Source organism: Diabrotica undecimpunctata, chromosome 7 (assembly GCF_040954645.1).
Source record: "Diabrotica undecimpunctata isolate CICGRU chromosome 7, icDiaUnde3, whole genome shotgun sequence".
Classification (NCBI taxonomy): domain Eukaryota; kingdom Metazoa; phylum Arthropoda; class Insecta; order Coleoptera; family Chrysomelidae; genus Diabrotica; species Diabrotica undecimpunctata.
Window position 1 is genome coordinate 157,733,071 of NC_092809.1, and position 23,092 is coordinate 157,756,162.

Below are 23,092 nucleotides of genomic sequence, written 5' to 3' on the forward strand. Positions count from 1 at the left end.
ATTTTAACGTCATAATTCCTTTAAAAATACGTCTTTGATTCAATTAAAGGTAATACTGAATTTAACTATTAACAACTAATGATATTTATGTGCATGCCTGGCAGTAGCTTTTTACTCTGTATAAACAAGCATATAATAGGCGAGTACAGACAACGCGTGGTACGCGAGTATCGCATATTAGATTCCGCTGCCGAAAATATCAAATACGTATGTTGGTTACAAGTAAAAACCATATTAAACCTTTTCAATCTACTTAAATCTTTGACTTACTTAACGTTTCAACAACTAAAATTTAAAATGTCGTGGTTATCTCAAGTAGTTGGTATTGCGTTAAATTTGTTGAATACACCGTTTTTGGAATTACAAAGTAATAATTTAACAAGGAATGAAAATTCATATGTTCTGTTTGAAGCTTTAAGAAATTTGAAGGGATCATGCACAACTTACACTTTTGAAATGGGTAAGTACTTAATTTATATAGTCTGTTGGTTTTACGGAGGAAAAACGTTTTGTTCAATTTTAAATTAATTACTATTTATAAGCAAGAATTAAAATAAGTTTATTGACGTTTCAATCTCCACTTCGGAAATCGTTCTCAAAATACAAACATTATTAAATTAAACAAATTTTGTTTTTTGTTACTGGGCAAAGAATTCTTCTAATAATTTAATTTTATCTGACTCGATTATATTGACAATTCGGACATATATTATACATTTTAAAGTAGACGACTTTAAAATGGTATTGCCAATATTGCCGAGTTGCGTTTCTGGGACGACTTTATTGTAAGATATTTTATTCGATTACATGAAATCAATTTCGTTAAAAAGACAACCACATGCCATGTTGAAAGTAAAATTCACTTGTTAGTGATTTCATAGTAAATCATGAGGAAAAACCAGGAAACAAACTTATAGTACTATCCCGAAAAGCTAAGTATTTGGTATTACATTTAGTTTACTCTCAATAAACACCAAATTCGGATTTAATATTTGTTATATGGTACTGACTTACTAATACTGGTATTTTCCTTTTATTAACTTCCTCTTTTAATATGGCTAACCAGATCGTACTGCTTTCTGCCGAGGAATTTGCAAAACAATTTGTCTCATTTAGCATAATTAGAGCCGCTTTTTTGATTTTTCTCTTTTTACCATCTGTTTCTTTTAGAACGGTACTTAAATAATTTCATTGAACGCTATGTTTATTATCCGAAGTGTGTTTACATATTTGAGATCTATCAAACCCTCTATCTTTAATATAATATTGATGTTCACTTATTCTAACATTTAATGGCAATGATGTTTTACCTAAATAAAACTGATCGCATTCACAAGGTATTTTATAAATACAATTCTTTGTTCTTTCCTGTTCATTGTTAGGTTTAGTGTTAGATAAAATAGATCTCAATATGTTTGTTCTTTTAAATGTTGTTGAAATGTTAAATTTATTTTCTATCTTTTTAAGTTTTTCTGATAATCCTTTTATATATGGTATTGTTATTTTTCTATTATTCTTTTTGAATGATCTCGTTCTAAATTGTCCTGTTCTATTCGGTCGATTGTTGAAAATTCTCTATTTATAAACGATAAAGGATAATTATTTTTGAATAAAACAGATATTAACAAATGTTTTTCCTCTAAGAACAAATTTTCGATAGACCAAGCAATTTTGGCTCTATCGTATAAGGATTTACTGATTCCCTTTTTAATATTTATATTTTGATTTGATTTTCTATTTAAATATCTGTTGTATGTTGATTTTCTATACACCTGAGTCTCATATCCAATATCGTTCTTAGAGATTAAAACATCCAGGAAAGGTAGTGTGTTATTATATTATTTTTGCATTAAAAGTGTTTTTGTCTCTTTTTTGTCATTTATATTATTCAGGAATGTGTCCAATAACTCTGATCCATGAGGCCATATTGAATATATATCATCTACATATCTCCACCATACTGTGGGTTTTAAATTTTGTTTAGAAATAATATTTGTTTCAAAATCTTCCATAAATATATCGGCTAATAATGAAGATAAACTAGAGCCCATTGCTAGACCAAAATTTTGTTTATAGAATTCATTATTTAGTTGAACATATATGTATTATCAGTACATAAAGTCAATAAGTCCATTATAGCTGATATATTTAGTCTTGTTCTAGTTGCTAATGTATTATCACTCTCTGATTTTGTCTTGATTATATTCAAAGTCTTATTTAATGGCACATTTGTAAATAAACTATTTATGTCAAAACTTACTAAAATATTATTTGAATTGAATTCAATATTTGATAAATTATTTAAAAAATGTGGTGTATTTTTTATAAATGTGTCATTTTTATTTGCGATAAATGGTTGTACAATATTTAATAAAAATTTTGACAGTTCTCTACAAGAAGAATTCATGTTACTACAAATAGGTATAAGTGGTACATTCGTTTTATAAACTTTTGGTACTCCATAAAAATGAGGGGTCGTTAAACTTGAAAACCTACCCGCGTCAATTACCACGCTGGCCTGTACGCCAACCTTCACCGAAGTCACGTCACCATCGACGGTATAAATGATACTTCCTCTATTCCCAGCACCAGCAATACATTGATTAGTGATTAGTGTAGTAGTGTCTGGGGTCTCGGGAGACTGAGACCTCGGAAGCCCCGAAGAAGACATCGAAGAGGATGGCGAAAGCTCGGCGCAATGATAATTGACGCGGTTTAACCCGGAAGAGTGTAGAGTTTAATATTAATTCCTGTAATAGTATTAATCTTAGCTTCAGTTTTAATATATATATATATATATATATATATATATATATATAAATATATATATATATATATATATATATATATATATAAATATATATATATATATATATATATATATATATATATATATATATATATATATATATATATATATATATATTCTTTTCTATCAACTTCTATTCCATGATCTTTTTTTGACTCTAGACCATTTTACATCTTGGATGTTACACAGAGTTCTAATATCGCAATTATCTTTTTAATACAAATTATTTTAATACTGAAGTAATAAATCCAATATAATCCAACATAAATTGGGGATAGACAGATTACCAGAAATACAAAGAAGAGAATTTATAACACCTTGGTACGCAGTATATTGACCTATGGAGCAGAGAATTGGGTAATAAATAAACGAAACAGGTCCAAAATCAAAGCAACTGAAATGGAGTTCATGAGAAGAAGCTGCAGAGTGACAAAAATGGATCGCATCAGAAATGAGGAGATAAAACGAAGAATGGCAGTAGAGCAAGACATACTCAGCTACATCGAAGAAAAACGTTTAATTTGCTATGGACATGTGAGAAGAACAGAACTTCCAATAGGAAGGAGGAAAAGAGGTAGACCCCGAAGATCATGGAGGGATGAAGTGGACGAGCCCATGGAAAGACGAGACCTTAGAGATGGAGAATGGCAGAACAGAAAGGACTGGAGACGTTGGCTGAAAGAAGGAAGGCGGCGATAGCTGTAACAATCATTTTATAGAGAGATAGATAGATAAATTGAGGAAAAACGCCCTGCTCTTGAACATGTTTTGTCTTAAACAGTGCGTGTAATGATCCTAATGCTTAGCTACTCTTTAACAACCGTTTGTCTATTTCTCTTTCTTCGCATCCTCTATTTCTAACTAGTACTGCAAGGTACTTAAATTCTGTTACCTTCACAAATTTCTACTCTCTATCTTTTTCTCTCATCCGTCCTTAGAGTGATCTATTTATTTTCTTCTGCATTTCCCCCCCTTATTTTCATATACTTGGTTGTTTCCTAAATTTATAGTCAGGCCATATTTTCTAGCTTCTTCGTCAAGTTTTGTGAATATTTTTTGAAGTTCTATTATTGTCAGAAATACCAAGTCATCTACGAAACCTCTACGCTGTTGTCTTTTGTTCAGAATCATTTCGCTTGTTTGGACTTGGCATCTCCAATTTTTTTTTTCTAGTACTAGGTTAACTAAGTCTGTTGACAGGTGGTGTCCCTGTTTTAGTTCTCTAATGACGTGAAACTGATTTGAAAGACTTCCTTCTATCATGACTTTATTGAATGTATTATTTATAGTTATTTAAACTAATCGTATCAGTTTTTCTGTGATCTCATTGCTTCGTATAATCCGTTTTGTGAGACGGAGTCGCAGACCTGTTTAAAATCAATAAGAGTATAATCAAACCTAGATTTTATTCATAACTGTTGTTTTGTAATAACATAAATCTTTGATCGGTTTGTTCTTCCCTGTCTGAAACTAGACTGGTATTCTCTTATTATCTCTGTTTCGTAGGATTTTATTTTACTTCTCATAATACTAATTCATACTACTTCTAATAGAGCGATTCCTCTGTAATTTTCAGTGTTATCACCTTTCCTTTGAATTGGACAGATGAGTGCTGTGTTTCATTCCTCTGGCATTTTTTGTTTGCCATATTTTTGTAAAGTCGAGCTGTCTTTTGCTGCAGTATGTCTCCTAATTTTATTATTTCTGCTGGCAATCTGCTTTCTCTCACACTTTTATTATTTTTAGGTGTCTTATTACCTCCCTCTTCATCGGTTGTTTTGTTTGTTGTTGTTTTATTTCTGGTGGTTGTTATTATATTTCTGTTTTTGTTTGACCTATACATTTTAATATTTCTAATTCTGTCCATCTCTTTAGTTTTTCTGTCTTATCTAACAGTACCGTACCATCTTTATTTCTACAAAGCATTGTGCTTTTATTTTTTCACTCGTGCCTTTTTTACTCCTTGTTAAAAATGTCTAACTTCTTTTGGACATAGCTTTTTTTATTATTTCTAGTTGTTTTTCTAGTAAATTTCTCATCTTTTGACTGCACAACCATTTACTTTTTTTCCTTTTGGTTTTATAATGCTCTTTACTTTTTTCTGTAATATTTCTAATATTTTCATGTTAATTTAATGTAAATTTTTAACTGAGGCATTGAGTACGTTGTCGTGTTTTTCTATAAGGCTATACCTGGTACCTGGCCCATTAAAATGTAATGTTAAGAATCATGTTAATTGTATATTAATCACTGACGCCATCTTATGATATGTGGGTATTGTGCGTTTGTCTACGTTAATTATTTTTGTAAAATTCCTATCGTAAATTAGCATCAGTATAATCGCAACTAAACCTTTACCACATACTAATTTACACTGGCATACTATTTCTATTTTTATTAAGGGCACCATAGATTCAATTGATCATAATATTATGTCGAACTTATCTAAATATGCTTTTACTTAAATAGTCTAACCTATCTATATGATCAAGTGTTCTTAAAAACGAAGCAAATATAATTTATAATATAAAACTTAATTTTTTATTGTTACCTGAATTAAATCAATTTATCGAATAAAACCGAAAAGCGCCATTGTTTTTTTAATAGAACATAACCTTAAGGTAGCAAGTAAACATAACACAAGCAAGTGATCATAAATAGATACATAAAATAATCTGAATGTCTCCTGTTAAGAAAACGAGAAACATGTTCTTATTGAAATAAAATACAATAGATCCGTAACTGATTTTAGAAGCCACAGTGATAGTGATTGCATATTGACAATAGTTACATTTAAGCAAGGAGTTCCCAAACAACCAAGAAAAGGAAAACAACAAAAAAAAACCAAGTAGAGCCGTTTTAAGATAAAGAGGTAGCAAAAAGACCAGAGTAAAAAATAAACAAGAGATTGGGAAGAATCACGATGGCGAATTCAGAGGAGAAATGGAAACTAATACAAACAGCCATGACACAAACGTCAGAAAATAGCATTGAGAAAGCAGAAAAAGAATAGAGAGAACACTGGTTTCAAGAGGACTACAAAAGAATTCAAGCTCAGAGAAACAAAGCAAAAATTTAAAATATTAGAAATAATACAGAAAAAAGCAAAACGCATTATAAAACCAAAGGAGATAAAGTAAATGATTGTGCAGGCAAAAGATGAGAAATTTACTAGAAAAACAACTAGAAATAATAAAAAAAGCTATGACCAAAAAGAAGTTAGACATTTTTAACAAGGAGTAAAAAAGGCACGAGTGACAAAATAAAAGCACAATGTTTTGTAGAAATAAAGATGGTACGGTACTGTTAGAAAAGACAGAAAAACTAAAGAGATGGGCAGAATTAGAAATATTAAAATGTATAGGTCAAACAAAAACAGCAATACAATAACAACCACCAGAAATAAAACAACAGAAAGCAGATTGCCAGCAGAAATATTAAGGAGGAGACATACTACGGCAAAAGATAGCTCGTTTTATTAAAAAAAAAACAGAAAAACAAAAAAATGCCAATGCAATCGCTTTATTAGAAGTTGTATGAATAAGTATTATGAGAAGTAAAATAAAATATTTTACTTCTCATTTACTTTTTACTTCAATTTCTACGAAACAGAGATAATAAGAAAATACCTGATCAACCGATCAAATATTTATGCTAAAATTATTACTAAACAACAGTTATGAACAAAATCTAGGTTTGATTATTCTCCTTATTGATTTTAAACAGGTCTGCCACTCCATCTCGTAAAACGGATTATACGAAGCAATGAGATCACAGAAAAACTGATACGATTAGTTAAAATGACGATAAATAATACATTCAATAAAGTCATGATAGAAGGAAGTCTTTCAAATCAATTTAACGTCGATAGAGAATTAAATGAAAATTGAAATGTGGCTGCACAGACGTATACTAAAAATTCCATGGACGGCTATGCTGACAAATGTGGCAGTCCTCGAGAGAGCAAATGCTGCTCGCGAGCTGCTTGATAACATCAAATGTAGAAAGATGGCCTATTTTGGACACGTAGTAAGGGGAGACCGATATAATATTCTTCAACTTATTATAATGGTTAAAATAGAAGGACGCAGAGAAATTGGTAGAAAGCAGGCCTCTTGGTTGAAGAATATCAGGGAGTGGACAGGAATGAGGAAAGCTGAGCAACTCTTTAAAATAGCTCAAGACAGAGACAGTTTCGCCATGTTAATCGCCAACGTCAAGTGGACTTGATAAGGCACGTTAAGAAGAAGAGAATTAAAACAGGGACACCACCTGTCAACAGACTTAATCAACCTAGTACTAGAAAAAATAATTAGAGGAGCCAAGATCAAACAAGCGGAACGATTCTGAATAAAAGACAACAGCGTAGAGGTTTCGTAGATGACTTGGTATTTCTGATAATAATAGAACTTCAAAAAATATTCACAAAACATGAAGAACCTAGAAAATATGGCCTGACTATAAATTAGGAAAAACCAAGTATATGAAAATAAGAGGGAAAAATGCAGAAGAAAAATAAATGGATCACTCTAAGGACGAATGAGAGTAGAAATTTGTGAAGGTAACAGAATTTAAGTAAAATGCGATAGGCTTTCACGGCCATCGTCTAACTTGTTAAACTGTTTGTTCGGGCTGTTAGGCTGTTGTCTTCTGAGATTAGTTTTCCACGTTTCGCCAACACTAGGGGTTGGCATCTTCCGGAAATGTTACTTCTTCTCTTGTAAGCTGAAACTGATGCCGCGTTGTACTGCTGAGGCCATATTTATATTTTCTATCCGCCTTCCCTCCACTGGTTTCGGCATGAGGGGGGTGTCGTCGTTTTAGTAGCTTTGCTTTCTTCGTGTTTTGCGGGAAGGGTTTTTGTGGATTTTAATATTGGTATCTATGTTTTATTGAGTTTTAGTCCTTCTTCTATCCGATTAAAATTATTTGGGTGCTTATATATCTCCACCGCTTCCCTATACAATCGTGGGTAGTACTGTGATGTTTAATCCAGCATCTGCGTTTCTTCAAACAGTATCCGATGTTCTCCGCTTCCCAAAGCGTGTTCGGCAACGGCAGATTTGTCGATATGTCCTAAACGACAAGGGCTTTTATGTTCGTTTATTCTTGTGTTTGTGTGTCTTTTCGTGGCTCCCACATATACTATTCCCCATGTGCATGGTATTCGGTATACTCCGGCCGTTGCTAATGGGTCGCGTTTGTCCTTCACCGATCTTAAACGGTCCTTGATTTTGTTTTTAGGCTTGAAAATAGTCTTTACATTGGCTATTTTAAGTATTCGCCCAATTCTGTCCGTTACCCCCGATATATAGGACAAGAACACTTTGCCTATACATTATGTTTCTTCGCTTTTTCGCTTTATGTATTTCTCTTCTGGTTTAACCATTAGAGGTGAGCGCTTTTTCAATATGAAGAAGTTCACTTTGCAGATGCTGCGGTTCACAAATTCTCTTCGCTGATGATGATTTGATTTCCTGTTTAGGTATCTGTCCATGTGTGTTTTCGATACACTTTATGTCCTAAGTAACCTTCCTTTCGATTTACTAATTAGTAGTACCTTACAATGGGTAGTGATTATCTATTAAAACCTTTGTTAGCAGGTTTTTTCTTCCTGGAATGCATTTTCATTAGAGCGGATGTTTTGGGCTCTCTAATATAATGATTTGATAATTCTCTTTTTGATCTTTATAATGTGTTTTAAGTGGTAATTTAAATATTTGTTAATGTGCGTTGGTTTTCTGTAAAATTTGGTTGCATATCCTGTATCCCCTTTTGTGATTAACACATTCAGAAAAAAAAGTTGTTGGAGGTAAGTTTTTGTTTTCTTATGTCTTACTTATAAGTAATTTCACAACCAACCCTAATTATGATTTTTTAGATGGCTTTATATATCCTCGTCAGACCCGAGCTTATGCAAAATTAATCAGAGAGCTATTTTATTAATTTCTGATCTAAATGAGTTCCAAATAGGTTATAGAAACAAGTTTTTTTTTCTTAAATATAAAAAAAATATGTACACATATGTGACCGTTGGGTTCATATCACACTATATTAACATGAGTACATTTTACTCGTCATTGTATTAGAGGTAATTAAAAAGAAACATTTTTCGCTAAATAGTGTTTATTCTAGAAAAAGTAATACAAAAAAGATTCTACAGCGTCTAAATATTAAAAAAAAGGTAGATTTATTTCGAATGAAATTTCAGAAAACATTTTCAATATGGCATTAAAACCTAATGTACACATCTGTGAACAAATTTTTTTGATGACTGATAACTTTGCAGAAAGTAAAATTTAAATAACACTGTACAATCTATCTTGTAAATTAATATTGTTCTGAAGCTATTTTCTTGTGGCATTTTAAATAAATTACTATTTAAATGGGAATAAGCCACAATTAAAGATTAAAGTACGTTTATTGACGTTTCAATTTCCACTTCGGAAATCGTTCTCAAAATACAAACATTAGTAAATTAATCCTTAGAAAACGATACAACCAGATTTATTTTTTTCGATGACTGACTTTACATGAAATTTAATAAGATTTTCCTCGTGAAGTATCCGTTTTCTAAACGTCCTCAAAACACAAATTTTGCAGTTCAACTAAATATCAATTTAAAGTATTTCTTACATAAACAAGTAGACATGTGCTTCAAGGAACGACATGTGGCGCCAAATTCAAATTAAGAAACGTACAATGAAAAATATAAATTTTGATTAATTTGTACACGTATGTGTACGAGTGGACCGACGAGAATATTATACTGTATTTAATTGACTAGCACATCTGAATTATATTATATCTATTTATACAAGGGTAATCAATTTTATATGCACGTAATCTTTTAATTGGTAAATAATAAAAAAAATTACTTACTTCATTGGTATTTAAAATAAAAATATTTTACAATAACTGTATTTTATCTGTAATAAAAACTTCTCATTGATGAGCAAATAAACACATATGCAACAAAGTGTATCGAGCGTACAGCATTACATAAAAGATTTCAATAATATAAGGAGAAACTCAATATTAATTGTTGGTTTTGAAAATATCCTAGTTGTTGTTTTCATGGATATTGTGTGTTTCATTCTTAGTAAGTAATCTATAAAACAAGAGTTGTTAAAACATAATGTCACTTTTGTCTAGAGTGGTAAATCTAGCATTTAATGTTATTAGTTTACCATTTTTGGAGGATAATGTGATAGGTGAAGTTCTTAAAAGTGATATACTCTTTTTTCCGTTGGATATAATAAGTAGTATAGGAGAACCATGTAAAACCTTTATGTACAAATTCGGTAAGTCTTTACTTTCATTTAATTTCGGATTTAACATACTTGGAAGAAAATATTAATCATTTCTTCTTCTTCAACTGCCATCTTCGTTCCGAAGGTTGGCGATCATCAGGGCTATACGTATTTTCGAAACTGCTGACCGAAACAATTCGTTGCTGCTACAGCTATACCATTCCCGTAGATTCTTTAGCCAGGAGTTTCGTCTTCTTCCTATGGACCTTTTTCCTGCTATTTTCCCTTGCATAATTATTCGAAGCAGGTCATATCTTTCGCCTCTTGTAATGTGTCCCAAGTATTGCAGTTTTCGTTTTTTGATCGTAAATATGACTTCCTTTTCTTTATTCATTCTTCTCAAGACCTCGACATTTGTGACTCTCTCGGTCCATGATATTCTCAGGATTCTGCGATACATCCACAGTTCAAATGCCTCTAATTTTTTGGTATCAATCTTTTTCAACGTCCATGACTCCATTCCGTAGAACAGCACAGAAAGTACGTAACATCTCATCAGGCGAAGTTTCATTTCAAGGCTCAAATCTCTTCCGCAGAACACTCTCTTCATTTTAGTGAATATGGATCTGGCTTTTTCTATTCTTATTTTGATTTCTGCTGAGCTATCGTTGTCTTCATTTATAAAAGTGCCTAAATATTTGTATTTGCTAACTCGATCGATAATTTCATTGTGTAAATATAAATTTTGGACATTTTGTGTTGATTTCGATATTACCATAAATTTAGTTTTCTTTATGTTCAAAGATAGTCCATATTCTTCGCTGCAGTCTGCTATCTTATTCACCAATGTCTGTAGCTCTTCAAGTGTTTCTGTTTAATCTAACACCATTTATTTTAATACCTACGGATTGCTCAGAGAGTGTTCTATTCATTACGTCATTAATCATTTAAGACATGTTAATCTTATGCGATAAAATAGCATTTTAGTTTTGAATTTGATGCCAATTTTTTTTCTGGTTTTTCATTATACTATATAAGTGGTGTAAATAATACAAGTACATACTAACTAAAAAAAAACTTAACAATGAAATAAAATCTTCTAGAGTAACTAAGGGTTGGTCTCAGAGTTAGCTGGTGTCTTCTGACTAACCTAAATATGGGTGTAGTTTCGAGTAGGGCACATAGCGTCCTCGGAAAGTTAATTCTTTAATCATCGGTAATATGTCGTTTCAATTTATAATTTTAAGCTTTTAATGTGAAATCTAAACACATCTACTGCTTGGAGATGAGGTTATTTAGCAATTACTTCAAACTTCACTGAAGATAGTCTGATGAGACCGAAAACAACTAACAAGTCTGAATAATTTGAATAATTGTTATCTATTTGGATTTTTAAATTTATGCTTTATTAAACATATGCGAAATGTGGCGTATGTTTAATAAAACAGTACCAGTAAACAATTACTAAAGTTTTTACTTCATTATAAAGTTTTTAAACTACTATGGTATACAGCCAACCCGCGGAAACTTTCCCACTTTAAGTTTAATACCAACTAAACAGTTTTGGTTAAAAAACTGGATAAATTAGAACGTATTAACAAATAATGTTCTTTATACAGACTTAAAAAACATGTAACACTTACGAACAAAAATTATTTGTAAACACTTTTTAAATAGGTAGATAAGGTCTTCTTCTTCTTCTTTGTCAACCATTTTCCATCCACTCCTGAATGCATGTCTCTCCCAATTGCTTCCATCTTTCTCTATCTTGCGCCAATCTAATCCACTGTTTGCCTGCCACTGTTCTTATGTCATCTACCCATCTTTTTTGAGGTCTTCGCATGCTTCTTGTTGTCGTCTTTGGTCTCCATTCCAGAATTCTCCGTGTCCACCTGTTGTCATTATATCGGGCTACGTGACCTGCCCAGCGCCATTTCATTTTTGCAATTTCTTCCACAATATCCCTAATCTTCGTTCTATGTCTTATCTCGGTGTTTCTAATCTTGTCTCTTACTGATATTCCAAGCATGATTCGTTCCATTGCTCTTTGCGTTATTATTTTTATAAGATTGTTAGTATAGTTTCTATGATCGTTCCTAATTTCTTTCTTCACGTTTTTGTTTAAACTTTTGAAGCTGTCCGAAGTTCGATCTGTTCTGTTTCGTCTAATAAGGTAGCAGGAGGAATCCTTCTCTCAGCGAGCAGAGGTTTGGTCTCCTAGTGAGTTGAAGGGGTCTCCTGCATTTTTGGGCAGCGAAGTGACCATGCCGCGTGTGTACCTTTGCAATTGGGGCATTTAACATTTTTTATCTGGGGACAGTCTGGGGTTTTATGCTTGCCACTACCGCAATTAGGGCAAGTTGATTTTGACACTCAGAAATCTCGTGCTTGTTTTGGCAGCAACGGCTGCAATATTTGGAGGGAGGGCAGATCATTCTTGGATTGTGAGAAGCCTTACAGGGTCTGATAAGGTCATCTATACAGATACCGTTGATCAGATCGTCTGTGAAGTATTCCTCAGAATCGAGGAACATTCGAACTAGCCTTGTTGCTTTGTTGAATTTTTTGGAGATTATACGATGGAGCGATTTAAAAGGAAGTTCCATCTTATTTAGACTTTCGGTGAGTTCCTCGGTTTTAATTGAGGGGTCTATGTCGGTCACTAAGAGGTGGAACGGTGACGGTTTTTCAATATTGGTGCTTGAGCTTTTATTTGGTCTTGAGTTTTTAGGCTCGATGGTTACTGCTGGATCGCCAGTTCGGTTTTGTAACCTCTTGGCTATATCTTTTGCGTCTAAGGTTTTAGATATCTTGAGATAAGCCAAACGGTCTTTTGCCACTATTTTGAGGTTAATCATAATACCCTTGAAAAGTTCCTGGGTGTTGACTAATTGGAAGAGTTTCCTTTGCGTGTTGTAGGTAGTTGGCATAGTTAAAACTTTGTAGGTAAAACGTTGCGGCCGTTTCTGTTCCAAACTGGTGGTTGGTTGTGAGAGAGTGGTAGCCTCGATATTGGCATGTGGCTGTGGAGTAGCTCTTGAGGTATATGGTACTTAATCTGTAAAGGGGACTGTTACCGTATTATTTGCGGGAGTGGCGGCTGGGGTGGTAGCTTTGGCGGCTTTGGTTTTGATGTTCGTGGCGAATTTTGTTTTCCTTACTTGGTTAGACCTGTAGCGAGTCCTTGGTCTAGAAGTAGTGGTGACTAATTGGGCTACGGTGTCGGATTTATCGCTAGAGTGTTCCTCAGCGATGGTGGGCAGAGAAGGGAATTCCTCCTCATATGAGCTATCGAAGTCCTCATCCGAGATATTCGGATTGAGGGATGGTAGGTGGCATTTTAGGTCTGTTAAAATGTTGTAGCATGCATCAGGATACCTGATAAAGGTTTCCTGGAAAAGAGTGGTAAGACGAGAAACGAAATATTTTTCGCCCTTTGGCTTGTTTAGATTTAGAGATTGTGACACCTTCTGAGGCGATGGTATCTCCGTCCCAGGAGTCGAGGTTCTTCGAGAGCCACGGCCCATGCGTTGGGAAGGAATTTTTCAGAAGAGCGGATTTTTTGTCGGCTTATCTTCATATTTATCGACAACAACGGGAGAACTCCGTTAGGAGATAAGTCTTGATCTTTGCAGGATAAGCTGTAGTGCTCGCTAGGCACTCAACGAACGTTTACGCGAGCTAGCTAGGAAGTCTTCCAAGGGACGTCCAAATAAGCGGTTTTTGCCTCTTTAAAACTACCGCTGCCCGAGAAGAAGCTTCGTGGACATATTCACAAACGTACCGCTGTTGTTGTAATGCTCCAGTGGTTTGTTGCTTGAATTTTTGACTTTCTCTGGTATACTGGTGTTGTTGTAGCTGTTTTTGTGCATTGTTCTTGTTTGGTGCTGTTTTTATTTCTTCTAGGGTGGGTTTGCCGCTATTTACACCTACGTTGCACTAAGAACGTTTTAAGCAGAATCGACCACTGACGTAAAGCAGTCCCTATATATCTGTCTAATGGACCAGGTTTATTAACCACGTGACTCTCTCATTGGTCATTTAGGTCACGTGGTCGTTAAGCCTGGCATATTAGATAGAGATGCAGGGACTGCTTTGTGTCAGTTTTCTCTGTCGCACTGAGAGAACGCGCTGGTATAGCAACGATCAGTCTTTGTTTTATATGTCTATTGTATCAAAGCAATTATAGGTAATATTTATATTGTTTATTTTTATGGATTCTAATAAAAACACACCATTTAAATTTATTCGGTATCGGTAAACTCATACAGCAAAGCTAAAACTATCTTCATCGCTTGAATATGTAACGGTGTATTGAAATTAAATATATCAAGCTGGAATTAACTTTGTGATTTGTATAGTATAATAAACTTTAATTTTTTTTAATGATTTTTCTCATGCATTTTTGATATAATTTGGTATTTGAAAATTGTTGAATAGTATACTGTATATTGTCTTGAATTGTTCCCGAATTTGAATTAATTAGTTGATATGAGTAATATTTCATACAAGAACTCATTCAACAAGATCCACTGTCACACTGTAGCATCCTTATCACACTTATAAATCCATTTTGGATAATTTTAAAATATTATTAAAAATTTTAGACCACTTACCACTTTACAAAGTTTTTACTTCATTGTAAGTTTTGTTTTAAATTAATAATATTATTATAATTGGAGATTATGAATTAACTTTGTTTATAACAAAAGTGTTAAATAATAAATCTCATTATAGGAAGTGGCTAAGTATGCACTTAAAAAAATTTTATGCAACAACCTACTATAATTAGATTTTTTTTAAAAGCTCATTATTATACTTATGATAATCATTAGGATTAAAATAAATATATTAATTTTTTAATTTTTTATACAAAATCCTTAGGGATTTCCTAAAGTAGCGAATAATTAACTGACAACTTATATATTAATTAAAATAATATTAAGTAACCAGTGACACATATGGATAAACCTAACAATTTAGTTTGTTGAACGGCAGTTTCAGTAATACTAAAATGTGGTTCCGTAGTAATCACCTATTTTTTGCGTTCATTTTTTGGGTTTTGTGGTGCAATACTGAATGTTCGCTGTTTCGTGATTTTTTAAAGCATCCAATAGACACAATTAAAAAGGAAGTTAAGTTATTATCACCGGCAGCTTTCATTAGACGCTTTAATAATTCCCACATACCAATGAATTTCTTAAACAATGACTCAATTTTTCCGTTTCATATGTTAAAGCTTTTACAGGATCCATGTCAATTTCTTGCCGTTCACGTTGGTATGTTGTATTTTTTATTTTTAACAGTAATGATTTATAGGGCTGTCATGGGTATTATTTATTATCGATTGGTAATTATTAGATGTAAGCAGTACTATAATTTATCATATTAAAAAATCATTTATTAGTCAAATTTATTTATTAATATAAAACAGATATAAATTCTAGGGAATAAAGTTAATAATTATTTGTTGTATGTATATGAGTCGGGATGGCAATTTTATAGCATCGATTAATATTCAACGAGTAATATGTACAAGTATATGCATATATGCAATTAATAAAATTAGTAGATCACAGTATTTGCTTGCCCAAATTCATTTTATTTTGTAGTGATTCATTTTAGATAGACGCATTGCGAGTCGTGGACTCAAAATAATAGAGATAAGGGTCAAACAACTAGTAAAAAAATATTCAAAATCCTTTGTAAAAGGTATATATTTAAAAACCCAAACGGGCTGTGTTAGACAAAACGTTTTCGGAATCCATCATTCCATCATCGGTGTCTAGGAGTACATGAATGTAGCCACTAAATATATGGGTAAAAACCCGTTAACAAATAATTAGTTACATTTGTTTGACATTATATCTTATAAATAATTAGGATGTTAAAGTTACCGTTGGATTAGGTAACATGGCGACATATGACTCCACGCTGAAGTTGCAAGTCCTGATTACACCGTCTCACACCGGCTTTACAGATCATAAACCATCGTAATTTCTCTCTATTCAACAAAAAAAAAACCCTAAAAATTGAAAGATATTACACATGAATTATGCAGTTTAAAGATTGATACACTGGGAATAAGCGACACAAGATGGACACACTCTGAAGAATGAAATATAAAAAAAAGAGTGATTGAATAAAGAGTAAAGTGATTTAATTAAAACGAACGAATCAATCGCGATTGATTCGTATGTTTTAATTTAATCACTTTAAAGTATTGAACGACCGAATCCCGATAGTTCATAACGATCGAATCGTATGGTGACACAAATCTATTGATCGACCGCCGATGGCGCTGATCGAGATTGAACCAAAACAAAATCGCACAGTCAATACTCTCATTACCTTCGGTCCTAGGTCGTTCCTCACTTGCGATGAGGACCGATATAGGCTATGCGGCTGAATGATTGCGTTCGTTTGAATAATTACAAAATTAAAATACTACATATTGAATTAAGAGCGTAGGTGCAAAATTTCGTGCCAATGTTTTTTAAATGAAAGATACATTATTACCGAGGGCCAAAAGTCCCCGAAAACTTTTATAATGTTCATTTTAGTAAGTTACAGGGGTGAAAAAGAAGAGAAAATTTAGTGTGATTTTTAATTTCAAATATCTCATTCAAAAGAAACTTTTTGTTTATTCTAAGGGTTTTTCGACACTCAGTACTAACGCACTTTCATTGTGCGTTTAAATTTTTCCAAAAATATTTATTAGTTTTCTTAAGATTCGAAAAAAATTAATGCATTTAAAAAGTATTGGACATAAAGGGATTGCCGGTAACAATTTTTCTGATTGCCTTGCTAAAGAAGAAGTTGTGCTTTTTATCAGCCATATTAAATTCGGCAAAAAACATTCTATGGTTTCTCAAACGGCAAAATCGTTTTCAAAATTTTTCGAAAATGCCAAAAAAAACTATAGTGCGACCTAATGAGAAAATGTTTTATACCTTAGGTAAACAAAACTTGTAGCTTCAGAAAACTGAAAGACCGATCATGGGTGTTCGCTCTGAATAATGCTTATTTATATAGCATATCTAATCAGAGAGCCATTCTGCAGTGTACCAGATAGATAGATAGATAGATAGTTTATTTGACTGTAAGTTATAGCAAGGTTTACAGCAAGTCAAAACTAAAATTATAAATATTAAACATTACAAAAAAAATGGAAACAATACGTTAAAAATATTTAAAACATTAAACTACATAAAAACGTACAGTATATACATATAATTAAAATAATATTAAATTTGGTTATGTTGCAGCTTGGGCATTCACAGATACACTCTCGTAATATTCACCTAATGTATAAGCACACATGGTCACTACGTACTCTTTGACTTGGTTTTATAAGCTGTAGTTGAATTGATGTTTTTAAATTTTTGAGAAAGTTGATTATACAGTAGTAAACCAGAGATAGTAGATGACTTCCTACTTATTTCTAAATGTCGATAGGGTACTACAAACTGTCTCTTATTTCTTGTGTTGTGTGTTTATTGTATTTATTCGTAAAAAAGTTTTATTTTTACGAATTAGTATCAATAATTCTAAAATGTAAATTCCATACACTGTTAATATATTTAAATCTCTAAATATTTTTTTACAAGACCAACCATACGGAACACCTGAAATACATATGACAATACGCTTTTTGGCCTTGAAAATGTCCTTTATACTAGAAGAGCCACCCCAGACTGTTATACCGTAACTCATTGTCGATTGTACCTCAGCAAAATAAAAAAGACGAAGGTGTTGCAGACTAAGTATTCTACCCAAATTTCTGAATTGATAACATTTAGAATTGAGTTTTTTACATACATTCCAACAATGAGCCTTAAAAGATAAATGAGAGTCGAAAGTCACTCATAAAAACTTCACATTACTACAACTCAAAACTTACTGGATTACTGGATTACTGGACCAATCAGAGAAGGTCTTCAGTGAGTTTGTTATTTTATCTTGTAAAAAATTTGTCTTTATCGCGATATAACATTGTTGAGTCATCCGCATAAACTGATACAAATGCATCAGACATTACATATGGTAGTTCATTAATATACAAAATAAATAATATCCGGCCCAATATGGAGCCTTGTGGTACTCCATTGTTATTAACAATCGAATCAGACATTGAAATCTTGAAGTTATTTTTCACTTTAACTATTTGGTGCTGGTCTTTCAGATAGGAACCAAACCAACTATGGACAACTCCCCTAACACCATATCTGTACAATCTGTCGAGGAGTTCATCGTGTTGCACACAATCAAAAGCACGACTGAGGTCACAAAAAATGGCAGTGGAATTTTCATTGTTTTCAATGGAGATTAAGACGTCCTCATAGAAACTCTTAATGGCTATGGAAGTAGGAATGGCATTTATTTCGAAATCCATGTTGATGCTTTGTGATTTCATGTTCATTGATATCTAAAAATAATATAAGTTGTTTTAGCATTGCATATTCAATAATCTTTGATATCACAGATGAAACAGACAATGGTCGAAAATTTGACATTAAATCAGGATCACCTTGTTTTAATACCGGTGAAATGATAGAAGTTTTCAGCATACTGGGAAAAACACCAGTATTAAAAGAAGCCTTTATAATGTGAGCAAGTGGTGTCAAAATATACGGAATATACGGAACAACATAAATTTGAACAAGCAGCTGGAATACATCTGGGTTGGTAGCTACATGAAACTATTCCTTGACCGTTAGGATCATTTTTTTCTTTCGTCCCAGCGTTTTTCTTCTATTTTGCCCTAAATAATCAACCTCAGTAATTCAGTAGTAAGCTATCGTTTTTACTTCCAAATTTTCAAAAAGAATTCTCCCAATGTAAGCTTTTGTAAGCCTAGAACGGATACCTGTGCTACCTGTGATTTACTGCACATGTAAACAAAAGATCCTACCTAGAAAGATGTTCAATTTAAGTTCAAACTTCACCACCGAAAAGCTTAAGCAGCTGTAGAAGCAATGAAAAAAAAATCGGTTGCCTGTAAAGTCGGTTTTACGGGCGAAGATTTTACGTGACAACGTCTTTTTCTCGGTAGAATATTTATTGATATGAATATTATTAAATTGCACAATAGGAACAAGGAATTGAATGAAAATAAGAATTGCACAAATTTTAACTATAGAAATATATTTTGTTTACTAAAACATTGTACATGTAAACTTAAACTTAACTAATTTCTATTTGAGTGATTTTGTTGAGGATAGGACGATGATAGGAGAAATATGAAATGAAAGGAAGTGTTTCTGCTGTAATGTGTCTTGCGAAAGTCAAGTCGATGGTTGTTCCTTTTAACGTAGTTGACTTAGAAACGTTTGATACACAATCAAGATTATACGTACATTTCATGAAATTTAGAAACGAGTTGTCTGACTTTATAAACTCAGTTTCTCAACTTTTGTGTCAATCTAACAATTAATCAGTTGAACATTTGAAAATATATTAATTTCTAAAACTTGTAAATTAAAATAATTCATTTTAAATAAAAATGATAATAATATCATTAATATTAATTTAATATTTTTTATTTTATTTAATATTTATTTTATATATTATTTTATATTTTTTATATATTATTTTATATATTATATATTATTATATTATTATTTTATATAATATTTATATTTTATATATTATTTATTTTATATTATATTATTGATCTTATTATTTTCTACAAAATTTATTTGAAAATTTTTTCGATATATCAATTAGTTGCGGAGATATCGATCATTGAAGTTATTGTTTGCTACCAGTATTTTATATATTTATTTTTTTCAGTTATAAAAAATTACTATTTCCAATTGTGTCTACCAAGTATGGTCACATGTATTTGCCTACATATTAAATAATAATAAGTACAGATAATGTTATGTGACGTTCACTTCTGATTATATATATTTTAATATTTTTAATTTTAAAGAATCAATTTGAAAATCAAAACACTTATTCAGATCGAAGGTTCAAATTTTTGCTAAATAAATTTGAAATTAATTAAAATTTGTAAATGTAAATGGTAAAGTTGAAAATTAAAACATTTACTAAAATTGGAATTTGAAATTCTTGCTAAACACAGTTAAATTCTAACTCCGCGCGTGGTGATTGGTCGGTTTAGTTCGTTTGTTTGGTCGCCCTGTTTTGACAGGTTAGAAGTTATAATTTGTTATTTTAAATGTTTGACTAGCAATACGCGCTGTTTCTTCTCAATCGACTGAATTACGATTGATTGCAGAGTGATTTAAACTAATAATTTACTTAACACTATCAACATTTGTCAATAGTATGACATAACCTATAAACTCAGTTTCTCAACTTTTGTGTCAATCTAACAATTAATCAATCAATCATAGTTTACGATAATGAAATATTAGTGTACAATTATTTACCTTTATTGTTGTAGTTGTTGTAAATGACGAATCTAAGCACTCCACATTTTCACTACAGACACAGCTGACGATACTTTCAACGATTTTCACCTTTAGCGATTCAACGCGCCTAATTCTCTAGTGCCGCGCGCAGCGGACCGATCATGTTTGAGTGGGAGAGAGACGCAAGGCATTCGCCGGTCCGGCGGGCCTCTCTCTCGTTCGGCGACTCACTGTAACAGACGTGAGCGGGCGTTACACTTTTTCTTAAATGACTCCGAGCCACAACATAATTTAAGACGTTGTCACGTCAAAAGACCATCAGAATTGTCAGCAACCCACGAGTGACACCATGACAGTTTCTATCGATCTACAGCAGGTCTTATCATTGCCAACTCTAACTCATAGTCAACTGTATTATATGCGACAGCTTTCCAACTACAACCTTTGTGTTCACCTAGGGGACAATAACACTGGCTTCATGTTTTTGTGGCATGAGGGTATAGCAGGACGCGGAGGGAATGAAATTGCGTCGTATGTGTTGAAAGCATCCGCTAATATACAGACACAGAAACGAAAAGTAACAATTTGGAGCAACAACTGTGCTGGACAAAATAAAAATAAAATGTTATTGTTTTTATGGATTTATTTAGTTTCCAAGGGGTATTTCGATAACATAAATCACAAGTATCTAGTATATGGTCATTCATTTATGAGTTGCTACAGGGATTTCGCCCAAATTGAATAGCGAAAAAAGCAAGAGAAGTGTGAGGCACCTATGGATTTGGTAAGAATGATGACAACAGTTGTAACGAAAACACCATTTCTTGTTACATTAATGAACCGTGAGGACTTCTTCGATTTTAGAGTTGCTTCTGAAAATTCAATCAGTACACCCAAGCTTCAAATTTCAAAAGCTCAATGGATCAACATTAACCGACAAAATCCGGGATTATTTAAAATACGAGAAACTCTGAATGAATTGGAAACTTGGAAATCAACAAAGGTTTTAAAGACAAATATTACTATTAACACTATTGCAGGAATGAATCTTCCTAACTTGACCTACCAGAGTAGAATTTCTGAAGCAAAAAAAAACAAAACTTGTTGGCAATGGTTTCCTATTTGAAGAAAGAATTATAAAATTTTTTATGAAGACCTATTTAATCCCAATACTCGTTAGAACCTACATGTTTTGTGTTTTTCTTTATTACTTTCCCCAAAATTTTATATTTTTGTGATGGCACTTAGCACATTCTAAAGTTTTATAGCTGTTTTATTTTTTTTTAGAATTATTTTACAAAAAGTTCGCAAAATTATTTATTGCACAAAAACATAATTTACTTGAATAAACCCATTTTTAATTTGGAGAAAGTTATTTCTAATATATTCATTGTGGAAGAAAAAAAATCGATTATTTTGAAATAATGATTTTGGCATTTACCACATTATTCATTTCAAGTCTTCATTTATACTTATTTTTTAAGAACCATTTTTTAAAGTTGTTTTAATCCTTTTCAGTTGTAAAAACACGACTAACTTTTAAAAACAATATTAAATTTTTAAAACTATCTTTTTATCAAATCAGGAAGATAAAAATCGATTTATCGGATACACCCCTTCAACTCAAAATTACTGCAGATATTGCCTGGTAAAACGGAAAGAAAGTACTTTCGTCCTTCTTTTGTAATGCAATCGATGGAATATGGGTGAGACTTCACAGAAAGTCTGAGGGTTTTTGGCTTTAATCCAATATATCACCTATTATATAAAATTCAAATTGGATGAATTCATATATACATATGCATTATTTTGAATACGTCTTTCATAAACGTTTTTGAAAACGTTGATTACTAAATATAATTTTCTACATTTTACAAAAATTATCACAGGACAATGTATACTAATAAATTAAACTAGACACCTTTTTCTTAATATCTCAATGTTATGATTTTGACTTATACAGTGGGATATCAAATTATTAGAGCCATCTAGTAAAATTCAATTTTTTTACAAAAAGAGTATATAATTGAGCTGTTTACTAAATTAATGCTTTTGTTTTCATTTGATTATCTCTGTAACAATTTATGAAAGTACAATAAATAGTCTTAAGCAGTTGCAACACAGTGTGTTTGGCCATACGTGATTCAAATGCCATTGGTTGTTATAGTGTATTTTTATGTATGAGAGAGTAATAAAACAATAAATTATGTATGCAAATCCCTAAACTGTTGATACGGGTGACTCAATGAAAAACAGATATTTGTCAACAAGTTTACAGAAGTATATAGGAAAACAATTTTAAATTGAGTATGACCACCAGGTATAAAGGTTGGAGCAGAATAGAATACAGTAGTTGTGAGGATTACTAATCCCTAAATAAGGTTGCCAGTGTCGGAGTGATGGAGGTTAACAGGTACTAATGAATTTGCAAGAAATGTAAGATGTTTATTTTATTGGTTATATATAACCAATAACAGTTTAATAAGTACCTACCTATTTGCAAAATAAAGTTTAATTCTTTAGATAAAATAAAACGTTTTATTTTATCTGAAATGAGTGCATTCCACGAAGTAAGGGTTTCAACAATCAAACATTTAATTCTTTAATTCCAGGAATCTACGACAGTAATTGACTAGATAATTACCTTC

At 32.1% G+C, this 23,092-nt stretch overlaps 2 protein-coding genes across 2 annotated transcripts in view; one reads left to right on the forward strand and one right to left on the reverse strand.

Moving 5' to 3' along the window:
* The window catches only part of LOC140447055 (uncharacterized), a 109,175-nt gene that overhangs the window by 13,755 nt on the left and 72,328 nt on the right, over window positions 1–23,092 (reverse strand). The gene's annotated exons all lie outside the window — the stretch shown is intronic.
* The window catches only part of LOC140446079 (pancreatic triacylglycerol lipase), an 87,398-nt gene continuing 64,402 nt past the window's right edge, over window positions 97–23,092 (forward strand). Inside the window, exon 1 of the mRNA XM_072538603.1 lies at window positions 97–460. Coding sequence (XP_072394704.1) covers window positions 298–460 — 163 coding nt within the window. The 5' untranslated portion in view covers window positions 97–297. The remainder of the gene's footprint in view (window positions 461–23,092) is intronic.